The sequence below is a fragment of the Neoarius graeffei genome, chromosome 9, assembly GCF_027579695.1.
Source record: "Neoarius graeffei isolate fNeoGra1 chromosome 9, fNeoGra1.pri, whole genome shotgun sequence".
Taxonomy (NCBI): Eukaryota; Metazoa; Chordata; class Actinopteri; order Siluriformes; family Ariidae; genus Neoarius; species Neoarius graeffei.
This window is the reverse complement of record NC_083577.1, coordinates 33,417,154-33,435,382: the sequence shown is the minus strand read 5'-3', so window position 1 is coordinate 33,435,382 and position 18,229 is coordinate 33,417,154. Positions and strand designations below refer to the sequence as shown.

The following is an 18,229-nucleotide window of genomic DNA, read 5'->3' as shown; positions in this document are numbered from 1 at the left end:
TGACAAAGCGTTGCATGATGGTGCTGAGGATGTTTTTATTATGGGGCACGTTCACGTGTGCGCGTCCTCACGGTGACGGTTAAACGTGTAAAATATCTGAATAGTTGGTATTGGTGTACCTATATGTATTTGTGTATTATTTTTTGTAAGGCCTGAGAATATGTATTTCTTTATAGCGCCATTTTAAAATGTTTAAATTAGTTATTATTGAGTGCCTAATTAAAAACTCCCTGCTTTTTGGTTTAGGCAAGTGTATTGGCCAACTATAGGGAGGAGACAGGTATCATTTATAATGGTGATGTGTTCAGTTGTTGAGAGAGCCAGGTAGAGACAAGACCTGTGTTTATATTGCTCTGTCCTACACTCAGTTGTGAGAGTACATTGATTTGAATTGTGCTTTCTTGAGCCTTAGGCTAGCTTATCTTTTGTTTGTTTATTTTGGCTCCACGTAGCCTGTTTATTTTCTGTATGTTTGTAAATATTGTATAGTTATATTTTTCTATATTTTTGTTTTGGTTTATTTTAGTTAGTTATTGGCCTCTGGCTCATTATCTTATCTGTGGTGTGCAAAAATAAAAGGCAAAAACGTCATCTTTTGCCTCCTGCCGTATCTGTGTGTTAACTTCTAAGGCCCCCGACACCCTGCTCCATAACAGCATCAGCATATTAAAGAGCATTAGTATAAATACGCAGGCAATTATAGAAAATCGTGCACGCTGATTGGTCGAGAAATTCGGACCATTTCTCGATGAGCGACTCGGCAAAATGGCGGCTAATCGCTTCGTCATCGTAAGTGAGGAAGAATTAGAAACGATGAAAGAAAACTCTGTTCCGAAAAGCACTAAAGATGCTACGTAGTCTGGTCTAAAACTAAGGTGGGACTGATTTATTTTATCAGTTTCAAAACAAAAAGTATTTTACGTGACTCGGCGTAGATAAGTGACAAGTACAGTGGGGCAAAAAAGTATTTAGTCAGTCACCAATTGTGCAAGTTTTCCCACTTAAAAAGATGAGAGAGGTCTGTAATTTTCATCATAGGTACACTTCAACTATGAGAGACAGAATGAGAAAAAAAAATCCAGAAAATCACATTGTCTGATTTTTAAATAATTTATTTGCAAATTATGGTGGAAAATACGTATTTGGTCAATAACAAAAGTTCATCTCAATACTTTGTTATATACCCTTTGTTGGCAATGACAGAGGTCAAACATTTTCTCTAAGTCTTCACAAGGTTTTCACACACTGTTGCTGGTATTTTGGCCCATTCCTCCATGCAGATCTCCTCTAGAGCAGTGATGTTTTGGGGCTGTCGCTGGGCAACACGGACTTTCAACTCCCTCCAAAGATTTTCTATGGGGTTGAGATCTGGAGACTGGCTAGGCCACTCCAGGACCTTGAAATGCTTACGAAGCCACTCCTTCGTTGCCCGGGCGGTGTGTCTGGGATCATTGCCATGCTGAAAGACCCAGCCACATTTCATCTTCAATGCCCTTGCTGATGGAAGGAGGTTTTCACTCAAAATCTCACGATACATGGCCCCATTCATTCTTTCCTTTACACGGATCAGTCGTCCTGGTCCCTTTGCAGAAAAACAGCCCCAAAGCATGATGTTTCCACCCCCATGCTTCACAGTAGGTATGGTGTTCTTTGGATGCAACTCAGCATTCTTTCTCCTCCAAACAGTTTTTACCAAAAAGTTCTATTTTGGTTTCATCTGACCATATGACATTCTCCCAATCCTCTTCTGGATCATCCAAATGCTCTCTAGCAAACTTCAGACGGGCCTGGACATGTACTGGCTTAAGCAGGGGGACACGTCTGGCACTGCAGGATTTGAGTCCCTGGCGGCGTAGTGTGTTACTGATGGTAGCCTTTGTTACTTTGGTCCCAGCTCTCTGCAGGTCATTCACTAGGTCCCCCCGTGTGGTGCTGGGATTTTTGCTCACCGTTCTTGTGATCATTTTGACCCCACGGGGTGAGATCTTGCATGGAGCCCCAGATCGAGGGAGATTATCAGTGGTCTTGTATGTCTTCCATTTTCTAATAGTTGCTCCCACAGTTGATTTCTTCACACCGAGCTGCTTACCTATTGCAGATTCAGTCTTCCCAGCCTGGTGCAGGTCTACAATTTTGTTTCTGGTGTCCTTTGACAGCTCTTTGGTCTTGGCCATAGTGGAGTTTGGAGTGTGACTGTTTGAGGTTGTGGACAGGTGTCTTTTATACTGATAACGAGTTCAAACAGGTGCCATTAATCCAGGTAACGAGTGGAGGACAGAGGAGCCTCTTAAAGAAGTTGTTACAGGTCTGTGAGAGCCAGAAATCTTGCTTGTTTGTAGGTGACCAAATACTTATTTTACCGAGGAATTTACCAATTAATTCATTAAAAATCCTACAATGTGATTTCCTCGATTCTTTCCCCCCATTCTGTCTCTCATAGTTGAGGTATACCTATGATGAAAATTACAGGCCTCTCTCATCTTTTTAAGTGGGAGAACTTGCACAATTGGTGGATGACTAAATACTTTTTTGCCCCACTGTATATGTGCGCCGTTATTACATTTGCGTGCCGCTTTTGAAGTTTGAAATAAATGTTTTTAAATAAAATCACCTGTGTATTTATACTAAAACAATTCTCCGCCTCAGGCTCAGTGAATAATGACCTTGACTTCAGTTCAGTTATTATTCAACAATATTCACATCACCTTCGGTAATAGGCTGTGTCTGAAATCACTCACTCACTCGTTCACTACTCCCTATCTAGGGAATTCTATATAGAGGACTATACAGGGTTTACCGGCGAGCTGACCCAGTGGTTAGCATGTCCGCCTCTCGATCAGGAGATCGTGAGTTCTACTCATGGTCGGGTCATACCAAAGACCATCATAAAAAAATGGCACCTACTGCCGTCTGGCAAGGCATGCTGCAATACAGATGTGAGTGGGGAGTCAAACTCTCGTGGTTACCAGGGGACCAGCCCCCCCACTGTAACCCTCGCTATGTAATAGGCGAGAGGGCTACGGAAACGGGGATGGGCGCCGCCCTATGCGCCACATGGCGTGGGATGGACTGACAAAGGGTTAGTCAAAATTATGTTAACACTTAAATGGTAGAAACCATTTATTCACAAAACATTCATCATATGTGCAAGATGATTTACAGGACGGTCTGCACCACCTGTAAGTAGACGTCTGACATCACTGTTGGGGTGTCAAAAAAAAAAGTAGGGCCCAATTACGCCAGCAGCAGTCACGGCGCACCACACATTCAGGAGAAAAAAAATAATCCCTTAGTTATAACAATTTTGACTAACCCTGTATAGTGAGCTCATTGGTAAAATGAAGGAAACCCCCACACACACTTTCAGACACTAGTCTGCCACGCCGTTATTTACGCCATTACTGTCACACAATTAAAACATGCCAGATCAGCCGGCTGGTGGGTTTTCAAAATAATAAATACATGCATGTATTTTTGTGATAAATCCATGTTATACTGGGCACATTTCCCACATTAATCAATACAACATACCTGCATCTTTCAGTTCTTTTAAATCAAGGCTGAATACTTTCTTCTTTGCCGCTGCCTTTTGATTTATTAAATCAAAATTTGAGGTTTTGGATTAATTCCTCGCTCCGCACTGTAACTTTTATTCTTGTATTTTATCTGTCTTATTCTATTTTAGCTTTTCTATTCTCTTACTATTTTTAATTGTATTTGAACGCCCATTTATCATGCGTTTCTTTCTCCCCAACACACTCCCCCCCCCCCCTTTCAGCACAACAACAATGCATGATGGGATATATTGCTTGTTAGTGACCATTGGCTGTACACTGCTTTTCACAGTGCATTGTGGGATACTATGAGTGCACTATATAAAGGTGTAATAATTCTCACTATACATTCATTCGGACAGCATGACAAAATGGCGAACTCGCTATCCAGTCCACTATATAGTGAGTAGTGAGTGATTTCGGACACAGGGTTTGTTAATTATACCACAGCACAACTGGATTCTCGAATCTGATTGGTCAGAAGGTGCTATTTAAATTTTCCAGGACAGCAGTTTTGGCTGTAGTGCCAGCTGTAATCTAATCTTTTTTTTAATGGAGTCGTTCTAGTATGTTATTATTTCTACAGCAGATCAGTCACAGGGATTTGTATGGCGTATGGCAGACGCTCCACATAACCGAAACATAATTAATGGGTTTAAATGCCCTCCTTTGTTTGGATACCAGCTGCTGTGATGGAAAAAATAGGATTAGCCAATTGGATTATTCATTTTCTGGTTGAGCCAGATAGCTACACTATAAGCACGCAGATAAGGAGGTGAGGTTCCCTGCAAAAGAAAAAAATAAATCAGGATTCATCATAGAAGGTGTCGTTTTTCCCTTTTAACAACATGTTTTAATCAAATCACTTTTCAGTAGAACTGACAAAGGTATTTTATGATAACATTATTAATATGAAAAGATAGTTTGACGGTAAATGCCTTAAATGATTAAATTTAAAAAAAAAAAAAAAGTCATTGCCACTCCTACTGCTGACTGACATCCACGGGAAATGAGTCACGCTCCTCAATTTAATTGGACAGATCAAGAAAACAATCGTGATTTTATTTTGTACATTGTCTCATCCCTCATTAGTTTATCAAGATACACCACTGTCAGCATAACACATGATGCGTTTCTGAATCAATTTTAGAGGCGAGTCTGACTTGCAGCAAGTGCAGCACTGAGTGCAACTCATCTTTCAGACCGCAGTGGAACAGAAATTCAGCAGCACTCGTCAATTTTACTTCAGCAGCACTTGTCAATTTTACTTCAGCAGCACGCAAGAGGCGTTTCACGATTATTTTTGACAAGGTCACGCGAGCCAAATAAAACAAGGCTGAAAGCCAGGCCTTGTTTTTAACACTTGCTATAGCATGAAAAATGTGTTATTTCAATGTCTGACTAACTTCAAGAGGGAAGGAGAAAAAAAAAAGTGCTGATGAAGGAATAACATTTTTAGCTGCTGTAACAAATGATAATTTGAGCTAATTTTTGTGGACAACAGACCTTCCGCTAATGCTCCAAATACTCATACAAACGTACCAGAGACAGAAGGTGAAAATAATAATCTGATATTACAGTTTCTCTACTTTAGCTATACTTAATAAACAAAATTTAGTTTCAATTTTATTACTGGCAAATTGCTGTGATATGCAGTGGTGCTTGAAAGTTTGTGAACCTTTTAGAAATTTTCTATATTTCTGCATAAATATGACCTAAAACATCAGATTTTCACACAAGTCCTAAAAGTAGATAAAGAGAACACAGTTAAACAAATGAGATAAAAATATTATACTTGATCATTTATTTATTGAGAAAAATGATCCAATATTACATATCTGTGAGTGGCAAAAGTATGTGAACCTTTGCTTTCAGTATCTGGTGTGACCCCCTTGTGCAGCAATAATTGCAACTAAACGTTTCTGGTAACTGTTGATCAGTCCTGCACACCGGCTTGGAGGAATTTTAGCCCATTCCTCCGTACAGAACAGCTTCAACTCTGGGATGTTGGTGGGTTTCCTCACATGAACTGCTCGCTTCAGGTCCTTCCACAATATTTCCACTGGATTAAGGTCAGGACTTTGACATGGCCATTCCAAAACATTAACTTTACTCTTCTTTAACCATTCTTTGGTAGAACGACTTGTGTGCTTAGGGTCTTTGTCTTGCTGCATGACCCACCTTCTCTTGAGATTCAGTTCATGGACAGATGTCCTGACATTTTCCTTTAGAATTCACTGGTATAATTCAGAATTCATTGTTCCATCAATGATGGAAAGCCATCCTGGCCCACATGCAGCAAAACAGGCCCAAACTATGATACTACCACCACCATGTTTCACAGATGGGATAAGGTTCTTATGCTGGAATGCAGTGTTTGCCTTTCTCCAAACATAACGCTTCTCATTTAAACCAAAAAGTTATATTTTGGTCTCATCCGTCCACAAAACACTTTTCCAATAGTCTTCTGGCTTGTCCACATGATCTTTAGCAAACTACAGACGAGCAGCAATGTTCTTTTTGGAGAGCAGTGGCTTTCTCCTTGCAACCCTGCCATGCACACCATTGTGGTTCAGTGTTCTCCTGATGGTGGACTCATGAACATTAACATTAGCCAATGTGAGAGAGGCCTTCAGTTGCTTAGAAGTTACCCTGGGGTCCTTTGTGACCTTGTCGACTATTACACACCTTGCTCTTGGAGTGATCTTTGTTGGTCGAGCACTCTTGAGGAGGGTAACAATGGTCTTGAATTTCCTCCATTTGTACACAATCTGTCTGACTGTGGATTGGTGGAGTCCAAACTCTTTAGAGATGGTTTTCTAACCTTTTCCTGCCTGATGAGCATCAACACCACTTTTTCTGAGGTCCTCAGAAATCTCCTTTGTTTGTGCCATGATACACTTTCACAAACATGTGTTGTGAAGATCAGACTTCGATAGATCCCTGTTCTTTAAATAAAACAGGGTGCCCACTCTCACCTGATCGTCATCCCATTGATTGAAAACACCTGACTCTAATTTCATCTTCAAATTAACTGCTTATCCTAGAGGTTCACATACTTTTGAAACCCACATATGTAATATTGCATCATTTTCCTCAATAAATAAATAAATGACAAAGTATAATATTTTTGTCTCATTTGTTTAACTGGGTTCTCTTTATCTACTTTTAGGACTTGTGTGAAAATCTGATGATGTTTTTGGTCATATTTATGCAGAAATATAGAAAATTCTAAAGGGTTCACAAACTTTCAAGCACCACTGTAAGAGGAATAAAACACTAGTTAGATTTGAATCTTCCTGTTCCACAGAACAATCACACATGACCAACACAAACCTGGTGGCAATCACATTATGAGTGTGAGAAAGATGAGGGAGGGAGGCAGGAGCGCCGCCTTCACTATGCTGTGCTGCCATCGTTGCTTTGTTAAGCTCTAGGAGGCCGTTAGTAAAGGTGCCAGTCTGCTAGAAAAGGGGAAAGAGATGTGAAAAATGAAGGTTATGTTGTTTACTATGTGAGCGCTAAAACACGAAAGGAGTGCCAGATGACAAAATGGACACTCCCCCCCCCCCCCCCCCAAAAAAAAGCCTCCCAAGACATTTTATTGTATGTAACTAACCTGGCGTGGGTTTCCCGAAAGCCTCTTAAGGCCAAGAGAGTATTAAATTACCACTTAAGATCCATAGTCAAGCTAACGTGGTTTTCCCCAAACATCGTAGCCCATGGAGTCCTTTAGTTTGCTTGGAATTTATGAGAGACCCAGACCACTCGCTCACAGCTGAATACACAGCATGCGCATGCACCTTCGAGGGAGACTCACAGTCAACAGGGGAAACTGGTGTTGAATCTGCTGCCGGTGTTCAATTATTTTTCTTGTACATTGCAAGTACATACCCTGTGTCCAAAATCGCTCACTCGTTCACTGCTCCCTATATAGGTAATTACTATATAGAGGACTACAGGTGCTGGTCATATAATTAGAATATCATGAAAAAGTTGATTTATTTCAGTAATTCCATTCAAAAAGTGAAACTTGTATATTATATTCATTCATTACACACAGACTGATATATTTCAAGTGTTTATTTCTTTTAATTTTGATGATTATAACTGACAACTAATGAAAATCCCAAATTCAGTAGCTCAGAAAATTAGAATATTACTTAAGACCAATCCAAAAAAAGGATTTTTAGAAATGTTGGCCAACTGAAAAGTATGAGCATGTACAGCACTCAATACTTAGTTGGGGCTCCTTTTGCCTGAATTACTGCAGCAATGCGGCGTGGCATGGAGTCGATCAGTCTGTGGCACTGCTCAGGTGTTATGAGAGCCCAGGTTGCTCTGATGGTGGCCTTCAGCTCTTCTGCATTGTTGGGTCTGGCGTATCGCATCTTCCTCTTCACAATACCCCAGAGATTTTCTATGGGATTAAGGTCAGGCGAGTTTGCTGGCCGATTAAGAACAGGGATACCATGGTCCTTAAACCAGGTACTGGTAGCTTTGGCACTGTGTGCAGGTGCCAAGTCCTGTTGGAAAATGAAATCCGCATTTCCATAAAGTTGGTCAGCAGCAGGAAGCATGAAGTGCTCTAAAACTTCCCGGTAGACGGCTGCGTTGACCTTGGACCTCAGAAAACACAGTGGACCAACACCAGCAGATGACATGGCACCCCAAACCATCACTGACTGTGGAAACTTTACACTGGACCTCAAGCAATGTGGATTCTGTGCTTCTCCTCTCTTCCTCCAGACTCTGGGACCTTGATTTCCAAAGGAAATGCAAAATTTACTTTCATCAGAGAACATAACTTTGGACCACTCAGCAGCAGTCCAGTCCTTTTCGTCTTTAGCCCAGGCGAGACGCTTCTGACGCTGTCTCTTGTTCAAGAGTGGCTTGACACAAGGAATGCGACAGCTGAAACCCATGTCTTGCATACGTCTGTGCGTGGTGGTTCTTGAAGCACTGACTCCAGCTGCAGTCCACTCTTTGTGAATCTCCCCCACATTTTTGAATGGGTTTTGTTTCACAATCCTCTCCAGGATGCAGTTATCCCTACTGATTGTATACTTTTTTTTCTACCACATCTTTTCTTTCCCTTCGCCTCTCTATTAATGTGCTTGGACACAGAGCTCTGTGAACAGCCAGCCTCTTTAGCAATGACCTTTTGTGTCTTGCCCTCCTTGTGCAAGGCGTCAGTGGTCGTCTTTTGGACAACTGTCAAGTCCGCAGTCTTCCCCATGATTGTGTCGCCTACAGAACTACTGTAGACTGAGAGACCATTTTAAAGGCCTTTGCAGGTGTTTTGAGTTAATTAGCTGATTAGCGTGTGGCACCAGGTGTCTTCAATATTGAACCTTTTCACAATATTCTAATTTTCTGAGATACTGAATTTGGGATTTTCATTAGTTGTCAGTTATAATCATCAAAATTGAAAGAAAAACACTTGAAATATATCAGTCTGTGTGTAATGAATTAATATAATATACAAGTTTCACTTTTTGCATGGAATTACTGAAATAAATCAACTTCATGATATTCTAATTATTTGACCAGCACCCGTATATAGTGAGCTCATTGGTAAAATGAAAAAACGCTTTTGGACACTCGTCCGTCACGCTGGTATTTACGTCATTACTGTCGCACAATTAAAACGTGCCAGATCAGCCTGCTGGTAGTTTTCAAAATAATAAATACATGTATGCATTTTTGTGATGAATCCATATTATACTGAGCGCATTTCCCACCTTAACCAATACAAAGTACCTGCATCTTTCAGTTCTTTTAAATCAAGGCTGAATACTTTCTTCTTTGCCGCTGCCTTTTACCGTATTGGCTCGAATATAAGACGGTGTTTTTGTTGTAAAAAATAGCTCTTAAAAAGGGGGGTCGTCTTAAATTCGCGGACTAGACAAAATGCCGCCAAAAACGAAAGTGAGGACAGTGAGAGTGAGCAAAGTGAGGCTGAGGATCTCTGTGCTGAGTAGCTGTAATTTAGCAAACTACCCTTTCCATTGTTTCAGTTGTTTATTATTGTAAACCTTAATGTATTGTTTAATGCATTGTTTAAAGCATTTGCACTGTTCTGCAGATTTATTCCATATACCCGTAGGCTATGGGAAGTTAATGCATTGACATTCTGAAGTTTATGAACTTTCAATCTAAACCAGACAAATTTGTTGAATTAATGCAATTTAAATGTTTTAATTTGGCTTGTCTAGTAGCCTGCAGTTTAGCCTCTTTTTTTACTTCTATGAAAAGTGTTCACGGAAATGAGACTGAAATGACCTCTATTTAAATGTGAAAAACAAAAGCCTCTAATTTTAAACAGAATTTTGAAATAAATACGCTTTATATGAATGAACATTTGGTCTTCAAAAAACTTTTTCCCCAAAGATGAACTTGGAAAAGGGGGGGTCGTCTTACATTCAGGGTCGTCTTATATTCGGGCCAATACGGTATTAAATCAAATTTGAGACTTTTAATTTGATTTCTTTCAGCACGACTGCAATGCATGATGGGATATATTGCTTGGTTAGTGACCATCGGTTGTACACTACTTTTCGTGATGCATTGTGGGACACTGAGTGCACTACATAGGGCGTAATCATCCTCACTACAAAAAAGCATCCTTGCTATATAGTGCCCTATCTAGTGAATAGGGAGCGATTTCGGACACAGGGATAGAGTTAATTATTAAATAAATATATGGAAACTATTATGACTATATTTCAATATGTTATGGAATTGCGTATGGATATCGGAATGTCACATTGATATTGCTACATTTTAATCAAATTTAACTCCATTAGGCAGGTGACTGACTAATTTAGTGTCATAAGACATTTCTGCACCTCTAACATTGTGTGTGTGTGTGTGTGTGTGTGTGTGTGTGTGTGTGTGTGTGTGTGTGTGTGTGTGTGTGTGTGTGAGAGAGAGGTTTTGATCAGATAAAGGTCAATTCAACCTCCTTAGGTACACACTACACACAGATCACAACCTCTCTCTCTCTCTGCACGCACACTTATAATGGAGAACACTGCCCACTCTGCATCGTGGATAACAGTTGAAATAATCCTGACTGCATGATCAGGGGGTAACAGTGAAATGAGCAAGCACAGGGAAAACATTTACCTCATTATTTGCTCATATTTTCGTGTGAACGTTTGTTCACCGAATTAAAAACACGCCTGGAATAAAAGAAATTGCCAAAAATGTAAGATAGTTTCATTAATTAAATTACCACATTATATATGAGCAGTTCTTCAGTAACGGAATTACATTCACAGCAAAGTGTGGTAACTTTTTTTTTTTTAGGTGCAGTTCTCAAGATAACGGTATTAAATAAAAATGTCACACTGTATGGGGTCTATTGACCCTAAAAAAAAAGCAGAGAAAAACTGGCTGTGTTTAAATCTGAACATAAAATCTTTTATGAGGAAAGAAAAAAAAGTCAGTAACGGAATTACGTCAGGAAAAAAACCTGAACTTTAATTTCGTAAAATTCAAACCAAGATTTCTCTGAAGCGACGGTGCTGTAACTGGGGTGATGAGTTTTAAAGATGGTTTTCAGCACATTCTGCCTTGGATTCCAGACTTTAGCAACATCACTGAGCTGATGAGTTAAAACGATCTTAATCATTTCATAATTTTGGCCTCTCTGCTGAAGAATTGTCCATATGTAATGCTACTATACTATATGATAGTATAGATTATCTTATTTTATCTTATATTTTATCTTATTTTAAACACATTGTATTTCATTAGATTTTGGTTAAAAACGAACGCCGTGTGACCTTATCGACTGGATTTAGCAACTACTAATGCTTTCAGCAACGACTAAAGGCCTCTGCATGCTCTTGCGACAAGGCTTTCGCAGATAGCTTTTCGCAGACAGTTGTAATTTATCGTTGAGTGGGGAGTAATAGGCGTGCACGATGTTATTCACCGCCACAATGCAAGGGGGCGCGAAGTCGCGAAATCGCTAGGAGTAGTTGGTGGGTGTGGTTAGTGGAGTGTTTATCCTCCGGTTACTTATAATGACTAGAACTGGAGTCATATAGATGTACGTACTTCCTCACTTCCTCGATCAACCGCTCTTCGTGCTGCTCCATCTTTGCTCGTGTTTTTAAAAATAGCGGTCGTGAAAACAAAACAAACCGGGAAAGTAGGGAAGTGGAAGTGCGTGTACAGCGGATGTAGAGTGGACGAATCAGAGCCCTCGTCTGCGACGCTGTCTGCGGTGGTCAATTTTTGGGAGGTGCACGCAGAGCGTCTGCGAAGGGGGGGGGGGGGGGGGGGGGCTTCGCAGACGCCATCTGCGAGGACTGGGTTGTCAACATAAATTGGCCTTAATGCCTATATCAGGGACGCGCGCTGCAAAGATGCTCTTTGTCCTGTTGCTCTTTATACCCCTTCTTACGAGTGAGTTCAGGAAAACCACGTACAGAGACAATGTTCATTGCTTAAGAGAGTCTCTCAACTCTCTCTTTAGCTCTAAAGGGCAATGTTATCGGGAAACCCACCCCGTGTCAGTAGGGGAATCTCTTTAAAATACTTCATATAATACTCACAATACTTTAAAAAAAATAAATAAATAATTATTCATATTAAATGCCTTTTTGCCAGACACTCCTGATGCATCATGGAGATCAGTTTTTATGTGCCCAGAATGACAAAGGAAATTATTTTTTTCAGCAATTCAGACGGTAAGCTGTTAACGCGGTTTTTGTAATCTAGACATCAAGCTATAACCTATAGCCTTAGGTGTCTTGTGACTTTCTTAAAATCTTTACTGTTCCCAACAAGCAAGCTTTCTGAAGCAGCACAGTGCTGTCATTCAATCCAACTTTGTTTACCGATGCCTTGAAGTTCTTCGTGATTGTACCAAGTGCTCCAATAACAACAAACAACAACTACTGGTACTATATTTACTCTCCTCCAGTTCCAGATCCTCCCAAGTTCTCGATATTTTTCAATTTTCTCATGTTCCTTTTCCAACATTCCCGTGCCAAAGGGGCATGCTATACCGATTACATGACATGTTCTCCCCTCCTTCTCTAATACTACCATATCAGGTCTATTACAGTGGATATAAAAATTATACACACCCTGTTAAAATGATATACTTTTTTTACATCAGAAAAACCTGAGACCACGATAAATAATTTCAAAACTTTTCCCCATCTTTAATGTGACCTATAACCTGTACAATTCAATTGAAAAACAAATCTGTTCGGGGGGGAAAAACAAATATAAGAAAATGTACAATAAGTTGGTTGCATAAGTGTGCACACCCTTAAACTAATACTTTGCTGAAGCACCTTTTGATTTAATTACAGCGTTCAGTCTTTTTGGGTCGGAGTCTATCAGCCTGCCACATCCAGACTTGGCAATATTTGCCCACTCTTCCTTGCAAAAGCGCTCCAAATCTGTCAGATTGCGAGGGCATCTCTTGTGCACAGCCCTCTTCAGGTCACCCCACAGATTTTCAATTGGATTTAGGTCTGGGCTCTGGCTGGGCCGTTCCAAAACTTTTTTGGGGGTCATTGTGCTGAAAGATGAAATTCCTCTTCATCTTCAGCTTTCTAGTAGACACCTGAAGGTTTTGGGCCAAAATGGACTGGTATTTAGAACTGTTCATAATTCCCTCCACCTTGACTAAAGCCCCTGTTCCAGCTGAAGAAAAACAACCCCAAAACATGATGCTGCCGCCACCATGCTTCACCACGGTGTAGGTGCATTTGGTAATTGAGTGATCAATCTCATTGAATCTGAAGGTTAATAATTAAAATTGAATCAGTCTCATTTGAATCAGTCTCATTGAATCACTCATGGAATCAGTCTCATTAATTAATACCATTAATTTTGGTGCTTAATAATAAATTATCAAACAGTTAAATTATGGTATATTCCAAATTATTATGATCACTTACCATATTACATAACTCATATGCACCTTTGAATTCTTGGAGATTGGATGACTTCAGAAATATCGGAACACAAAAACACAGTTTCAATAATAAATGAATTTATTATAACAAAGATAAAAAAAAGGATAATGGCAGTTGAAATATATACAAATATGATATATACTTGATGAGCGTGTGTGTGTGTGTTTGTGTGTAAAAAAAAAAAGAAATTAAACATTAAACATGTAGTGTGTGTGTGTGTGTGTGTGTGTGTGTGTGTGTGTGTGTGTGTTGGGTGGGGGGGGAGTTGACAACATGTTTCTAAGTGAAAACAAGGGAGTTAGCTTTGGTTGCTAAGACAAAAGAATTAGCTTTGTGTTGCTAGCTAAGGAGGGTGTCTCACCACGTGGGGTTTGAGAAAGGATTTAGCTCTGGTTGTTAGCTAAGATGTGTTGGCCACATGTGGAGACACAAATTAGCCTTGTGTCGCTAGCTAAGACAAAGGGATGCTAGCTAGCATGTGTTTGTGTGTGAAAGGCCTGGTGACCACGTGGTAAGGCCTATGGCCTAGCAAAAGAAAGGCTAGCGTGGGATGCTAACTGAGGTGTGTTTGACCACGTGGAGACACAGATTAGCCTTGTGTCGCTAGCTAAGACAAAGGAATGCTAGCTAAGGTGTGTTTGTGAGGCCTGTGGAGGAGGGCCGCCACGTGTTCTCCTTTGAGACAATACAATTAGCCCTGGATGCTAATGGGACAAAAGAATTAGCCGTAGGCTAATTTCACTAGCTTATAACAGTACTGAATCCACTGAAATCTTGATGAGGTCAAGATGTGTGCAAATAATGAAATTAAAGTATTAGAAAGAGAGAGCATGCAACCTATCTATTAAACAAAACTCAGAGATCAAAACAATAATTAATTCAACACGCTGCGTGTTTACAGTGTACACATTTAAACTGTTCCTGAGTTTAAATTCACACTTCTTCATAAAAGCTAATTCCTAAGACTAGTTTTTTTAATGCCCAAAATTGCCAGTCTTACTCAGTATTTTGCCTCTCCGCAAAATTATGAAGAGATGTTCCAAGACGTTTGGAGTTTCACCATTGTGAACCACGTGAGTCGCTCCGTGAAGCAGAGGATCTCTTGGTCCGACGCGTGGTCGCTCGTGATGAAAGAAAGTCTCTGATCAAAATAACGTGCACAGCGCTTTAAAATTAGAAGGATCTGGTCGCTTCTTAACTTTAATTTAAACTACTTTGGGCTGCAGTTTTGTACGTACTTGATAATAGAAATAAAAACCGGTTGTAACTCATTTGAGTTAGATTGCGCGATTTTTGGATTTTTACCGTGGCCAAAGGCAAACAAAGAAATCGCGCTGAATCGTGGATCTTACAAGAAAGAAAAGAAAAGACGTCTATCTTCGGTGCTTGGCGGAGCAAGCGATCCTCCTTGTATCCAGATGGCTTGGAGTCCAGACGGAAAGAGGAGGAAGTGGAAACGTGTTCCGTTACTTATGCCTTCATGGTGGATGTGACGTTGGTGATCCCGCCCCGGCGTGACGCAGGTCAACGCGGAAGCTGGTGATGGGAGTTGTAGTCCTTAAAAGGGACTGTGTTGTAGTTCTTAGACAGACTGTGTTACCTACAGTGGGTATGGTGTTCTTTTGGTGATGTGCAGTGTTGTTTTTGTGCCAAACATACCTTTTGGAATTGTGGCCAAAAAGTTCAACCTTGGTTTCATCAGACCAGAACACATTTTCTACATGCTTTTGGGAGAGTTGATGTATTCTGTTGCAAAATTTAGCCAGGCCTGGATGTTTTTCTTTGACCCTACCTCATAGTCCAGACATACAGAGAATACAGGAGATTGTTGTCACATGTAGTACACAACCAGTACTTGCCAGAAATTCCTGCAGCTCCTTCAGTGTTGCTGTCGGCCTCTCGGCAGCCTCCCTGACCAGTTCTCGTCTAGTCTCTTCATCAATTTTGGAGGGACGTCCAGTTCTCTGTGATGTCACTGTTGTCCCATATTTTCTCCACTTCTTGATGACTGTCTTCACTGTGCTCCATTGTATATCTAATGCTGTGGAAATGTTTTTGCACCCTTTTGTAACCCTTTCAACAATGAGATCCCTTTGACGCTTTGTAAGCTCTCTGTGAACCCTGGCTTTTGCTGGAGGATGCAATGGAGTAAATGTCTGAACTTTATTTGGGGTTAATCAGAGTCATTTTAATTGATGGCAGGTGTGAACCCAAAAAGACTGAACGCTGTAATTAAATCAAAAGGTGCTTCAACAAAGTATTAGTTTAAGGGTGTGCACACTTATGCAACCAGCTTATTGTGCATTTTTTTTTTTTTTTATCCCCACCCCAACAGATTTGTTTGTTTTTCAATTGAATTGTACAGGTTCCAGGTCACATTAAAGGTGGGAAAATTTTGAAATTATTTATCGTGGTCTCGGGTTTTTTTTTAACACATCATAAAACCTATAATTTTAACGGGGTGTGTACACTTTTTATATCCACTGTATGTTCAAGATGATGGTCTGTTTGAACCCTGAAGTCCCACAGTACTTTCACTTGATCATTTCCCATTACCCCTTCCGGAGTGTGGTCGGTCATACCACTTATTGCTGCTTGGGAGACTGAACTTCTGACAAAACTTCCAATGAACGGCTTGTCCAACCTTATCATGACTCCACGTGTATTCTTTTTGCACTGGTTTCTTGCATTCTGCCGTTAGACGACTAATCGTTTTCTCTTTCTCCACAAAATCGGCACATCGGGGACACACTCCTTGTCAACTCTGTTCTTGATGCTGTTGGTTCATAATGCTTGATCTTGTGCAGCAGTTAAGAGTCCTTCCGTTTCTATCTTGATATTATTATGGGAAGTGTTATGGTTTTTAGAATCTAGTAATACTTAAAATGTTGCAAAAGGCAAATTAAAGCACATGCTGCATCTCCATATGTTTAACTGAATGATGTTTCTGAGCTGGGGTAATTACATTAAAGGAAACAGGAGTATGGCAGATGGAGCATATGGAGCCTGAGACTTGTGGCCTATCTGCCTTTATTACTGACACGTAAACCCATTTGCACTGGAACAGGTTGCACTTACTGGAGCTGCTGGAACGATCCATCGAGGTGTAATGATTGGTTTAGGCGGCTGCACCTGCTCGAGACGTGAGAGAGAAACAATGTCAGTGGGATTTGCAGACGAACCTCATGAAGTGCCAATATGCTTCAAATAATAAGTGTGTCCTGTGTCTACTCTGATCCTGGTGGAACTGGGTAGTTTATGGACTTACTACTGGTGCAGGGTCAGTGAAGTCTATCAGGTTATCGATCTGAGGGGCTGTACGTGTCTCCCGCTCCTCTGCTTTGTCCTGCATTAAGAAATTTCATGAACTCAGAGAACTAACCAAGGTTTATTTTATCTTTCATCCATCCATCCATTATCTGTAGCCACCTACAGGGTCGCAGGCAAGCTGGAGCCTATCCCAGCTGACTATGGGCGAGAGGCGGGGTACACCCTGGACAAATCGCCACGTCATCGCAGGGCTGACACAGAGACAAACAACCATTCACACTCACATTCACACCTACGGTCAATTTAGAGCCACCAGTTAACCTAACCTGCATGTCTTTGGACTGTGGGGGAAACCGGAGCACCCGGAGGAAACCCACGCGGACACGGGGAGAACATGCAAACTCCGCACAGAAAGGCCCTCGCCGGCCACTGGGCTCAAACCCGGACCGTCTTGCTGTGAGGTGACAGTGCTAACCACTACACCACCGTGCCGCTCTATTTCATCTTTTTTACATCCGTGTGTCCCAGATTATCAAATGTCGACTCACTGATCCAGACTGTTACACGCATCATGTAATCCATTAATCATGATTATTTGAGCTGATCACAATTATTTGGGCTCACTGCAATCAGTGGCAGGTTCAACAACTGTATGCTTGGATTAAAACATCAAGGAAAGTGTTGGTGGTCATGCAGGACATCTGTACACATGAGGTTCATTACATGGATGAATTGACACACTGATGACACTCCAATTAAGTTTTAATTATTCTTCGCAGTCAAGGCCTCATCATGGCCGTGAACTATTCGGCACATTCAGTGGCTACTTTTATAGCGCATTATTACTCTGTAAATCATTTTTAGACAACAGATGCATAAAATGATTAGAAGAAAAATATTAAAATGATAACTAAGGAATAAAACATGGTGTGTGGTTAGAGGAAAAGATGATCAACTGTGAGCTACTAGTCACTTGCGTATCCCCCCGCTCTCGCTTATATCACAATGCAAACAATCGAAGGACTAGGACACTTATTATGAATGTTGACTTCAACAAATAATTAACCTTGAAACAAGTAAGTAAAGAGCAGTGTCTCTCCCCAGGGATTTCAGTAGCATCCTGGGAAACTGTCAGTCATTCTGAAATAGTGTCAAAATCCTCCCGATGCGTTTCGGAAATACATTCAGTCGGTAAACAGGAAGTCGATGTATGACAGACCTGAAAACGGTATACATGGGATAGAACCCCAAGCTGAAGTTTGGTACCAAGTGGCTATGATTTGTCATTGCTGAGAAAAAGGGTGTTTCGGACGGACGGAAATACGGCAATACAGACGGATGGACAGAGGTCAACCAGTACACCCCCCCTTCGAAGCGGGGGTATAATCAAATCAATGACAGGGAAGTATGACGCCATGCTGAAGTGTGTTATTCCTCTTATACCACAGGAATCTC

The 18,229-nt window shown here is 40.8% G+C and overlaps 1 protein-coding gene across 6 annotated transcripts in view; it reads right to left on the bottom strand.

Moving 5' to 3' along the window:
• epb41l5 (erythrocyte membrane protein band 4.1 like 5) overlaps positions 1-18,229 on the bottom strand; it is a 151,282-nt gene that overhangs the window by 2,241 nt on the left and 130,812 nt on the right. For 3 of the 6 annotated variants that reach the window (XM_060929323.1, XM_060929328.1, XM_060929324.1), the window contains exons 23-25: positions 16,773-16,850; positions 16,583-16,639; positions 6,891-7,018 (exon numbers count right to left, since the gene is read on the bottom strand). In XM_060929323.1, coding sequence (XP_060785306.1) covers positions 6,891-7,018; positions 16,583-16,639; positions 16,773-16,850 — 263 coding nt within the window. The remainder of the gene's footprint in view (positions 1-6,890; positions 7,019-16,582; positions 16,640-16,772; positions 16,851-18,229) is intronic. The other 3 variants (XM_060929326.1, XM_060929325.1, XM_060929327.1) reach the window with 3 other exon arrangements.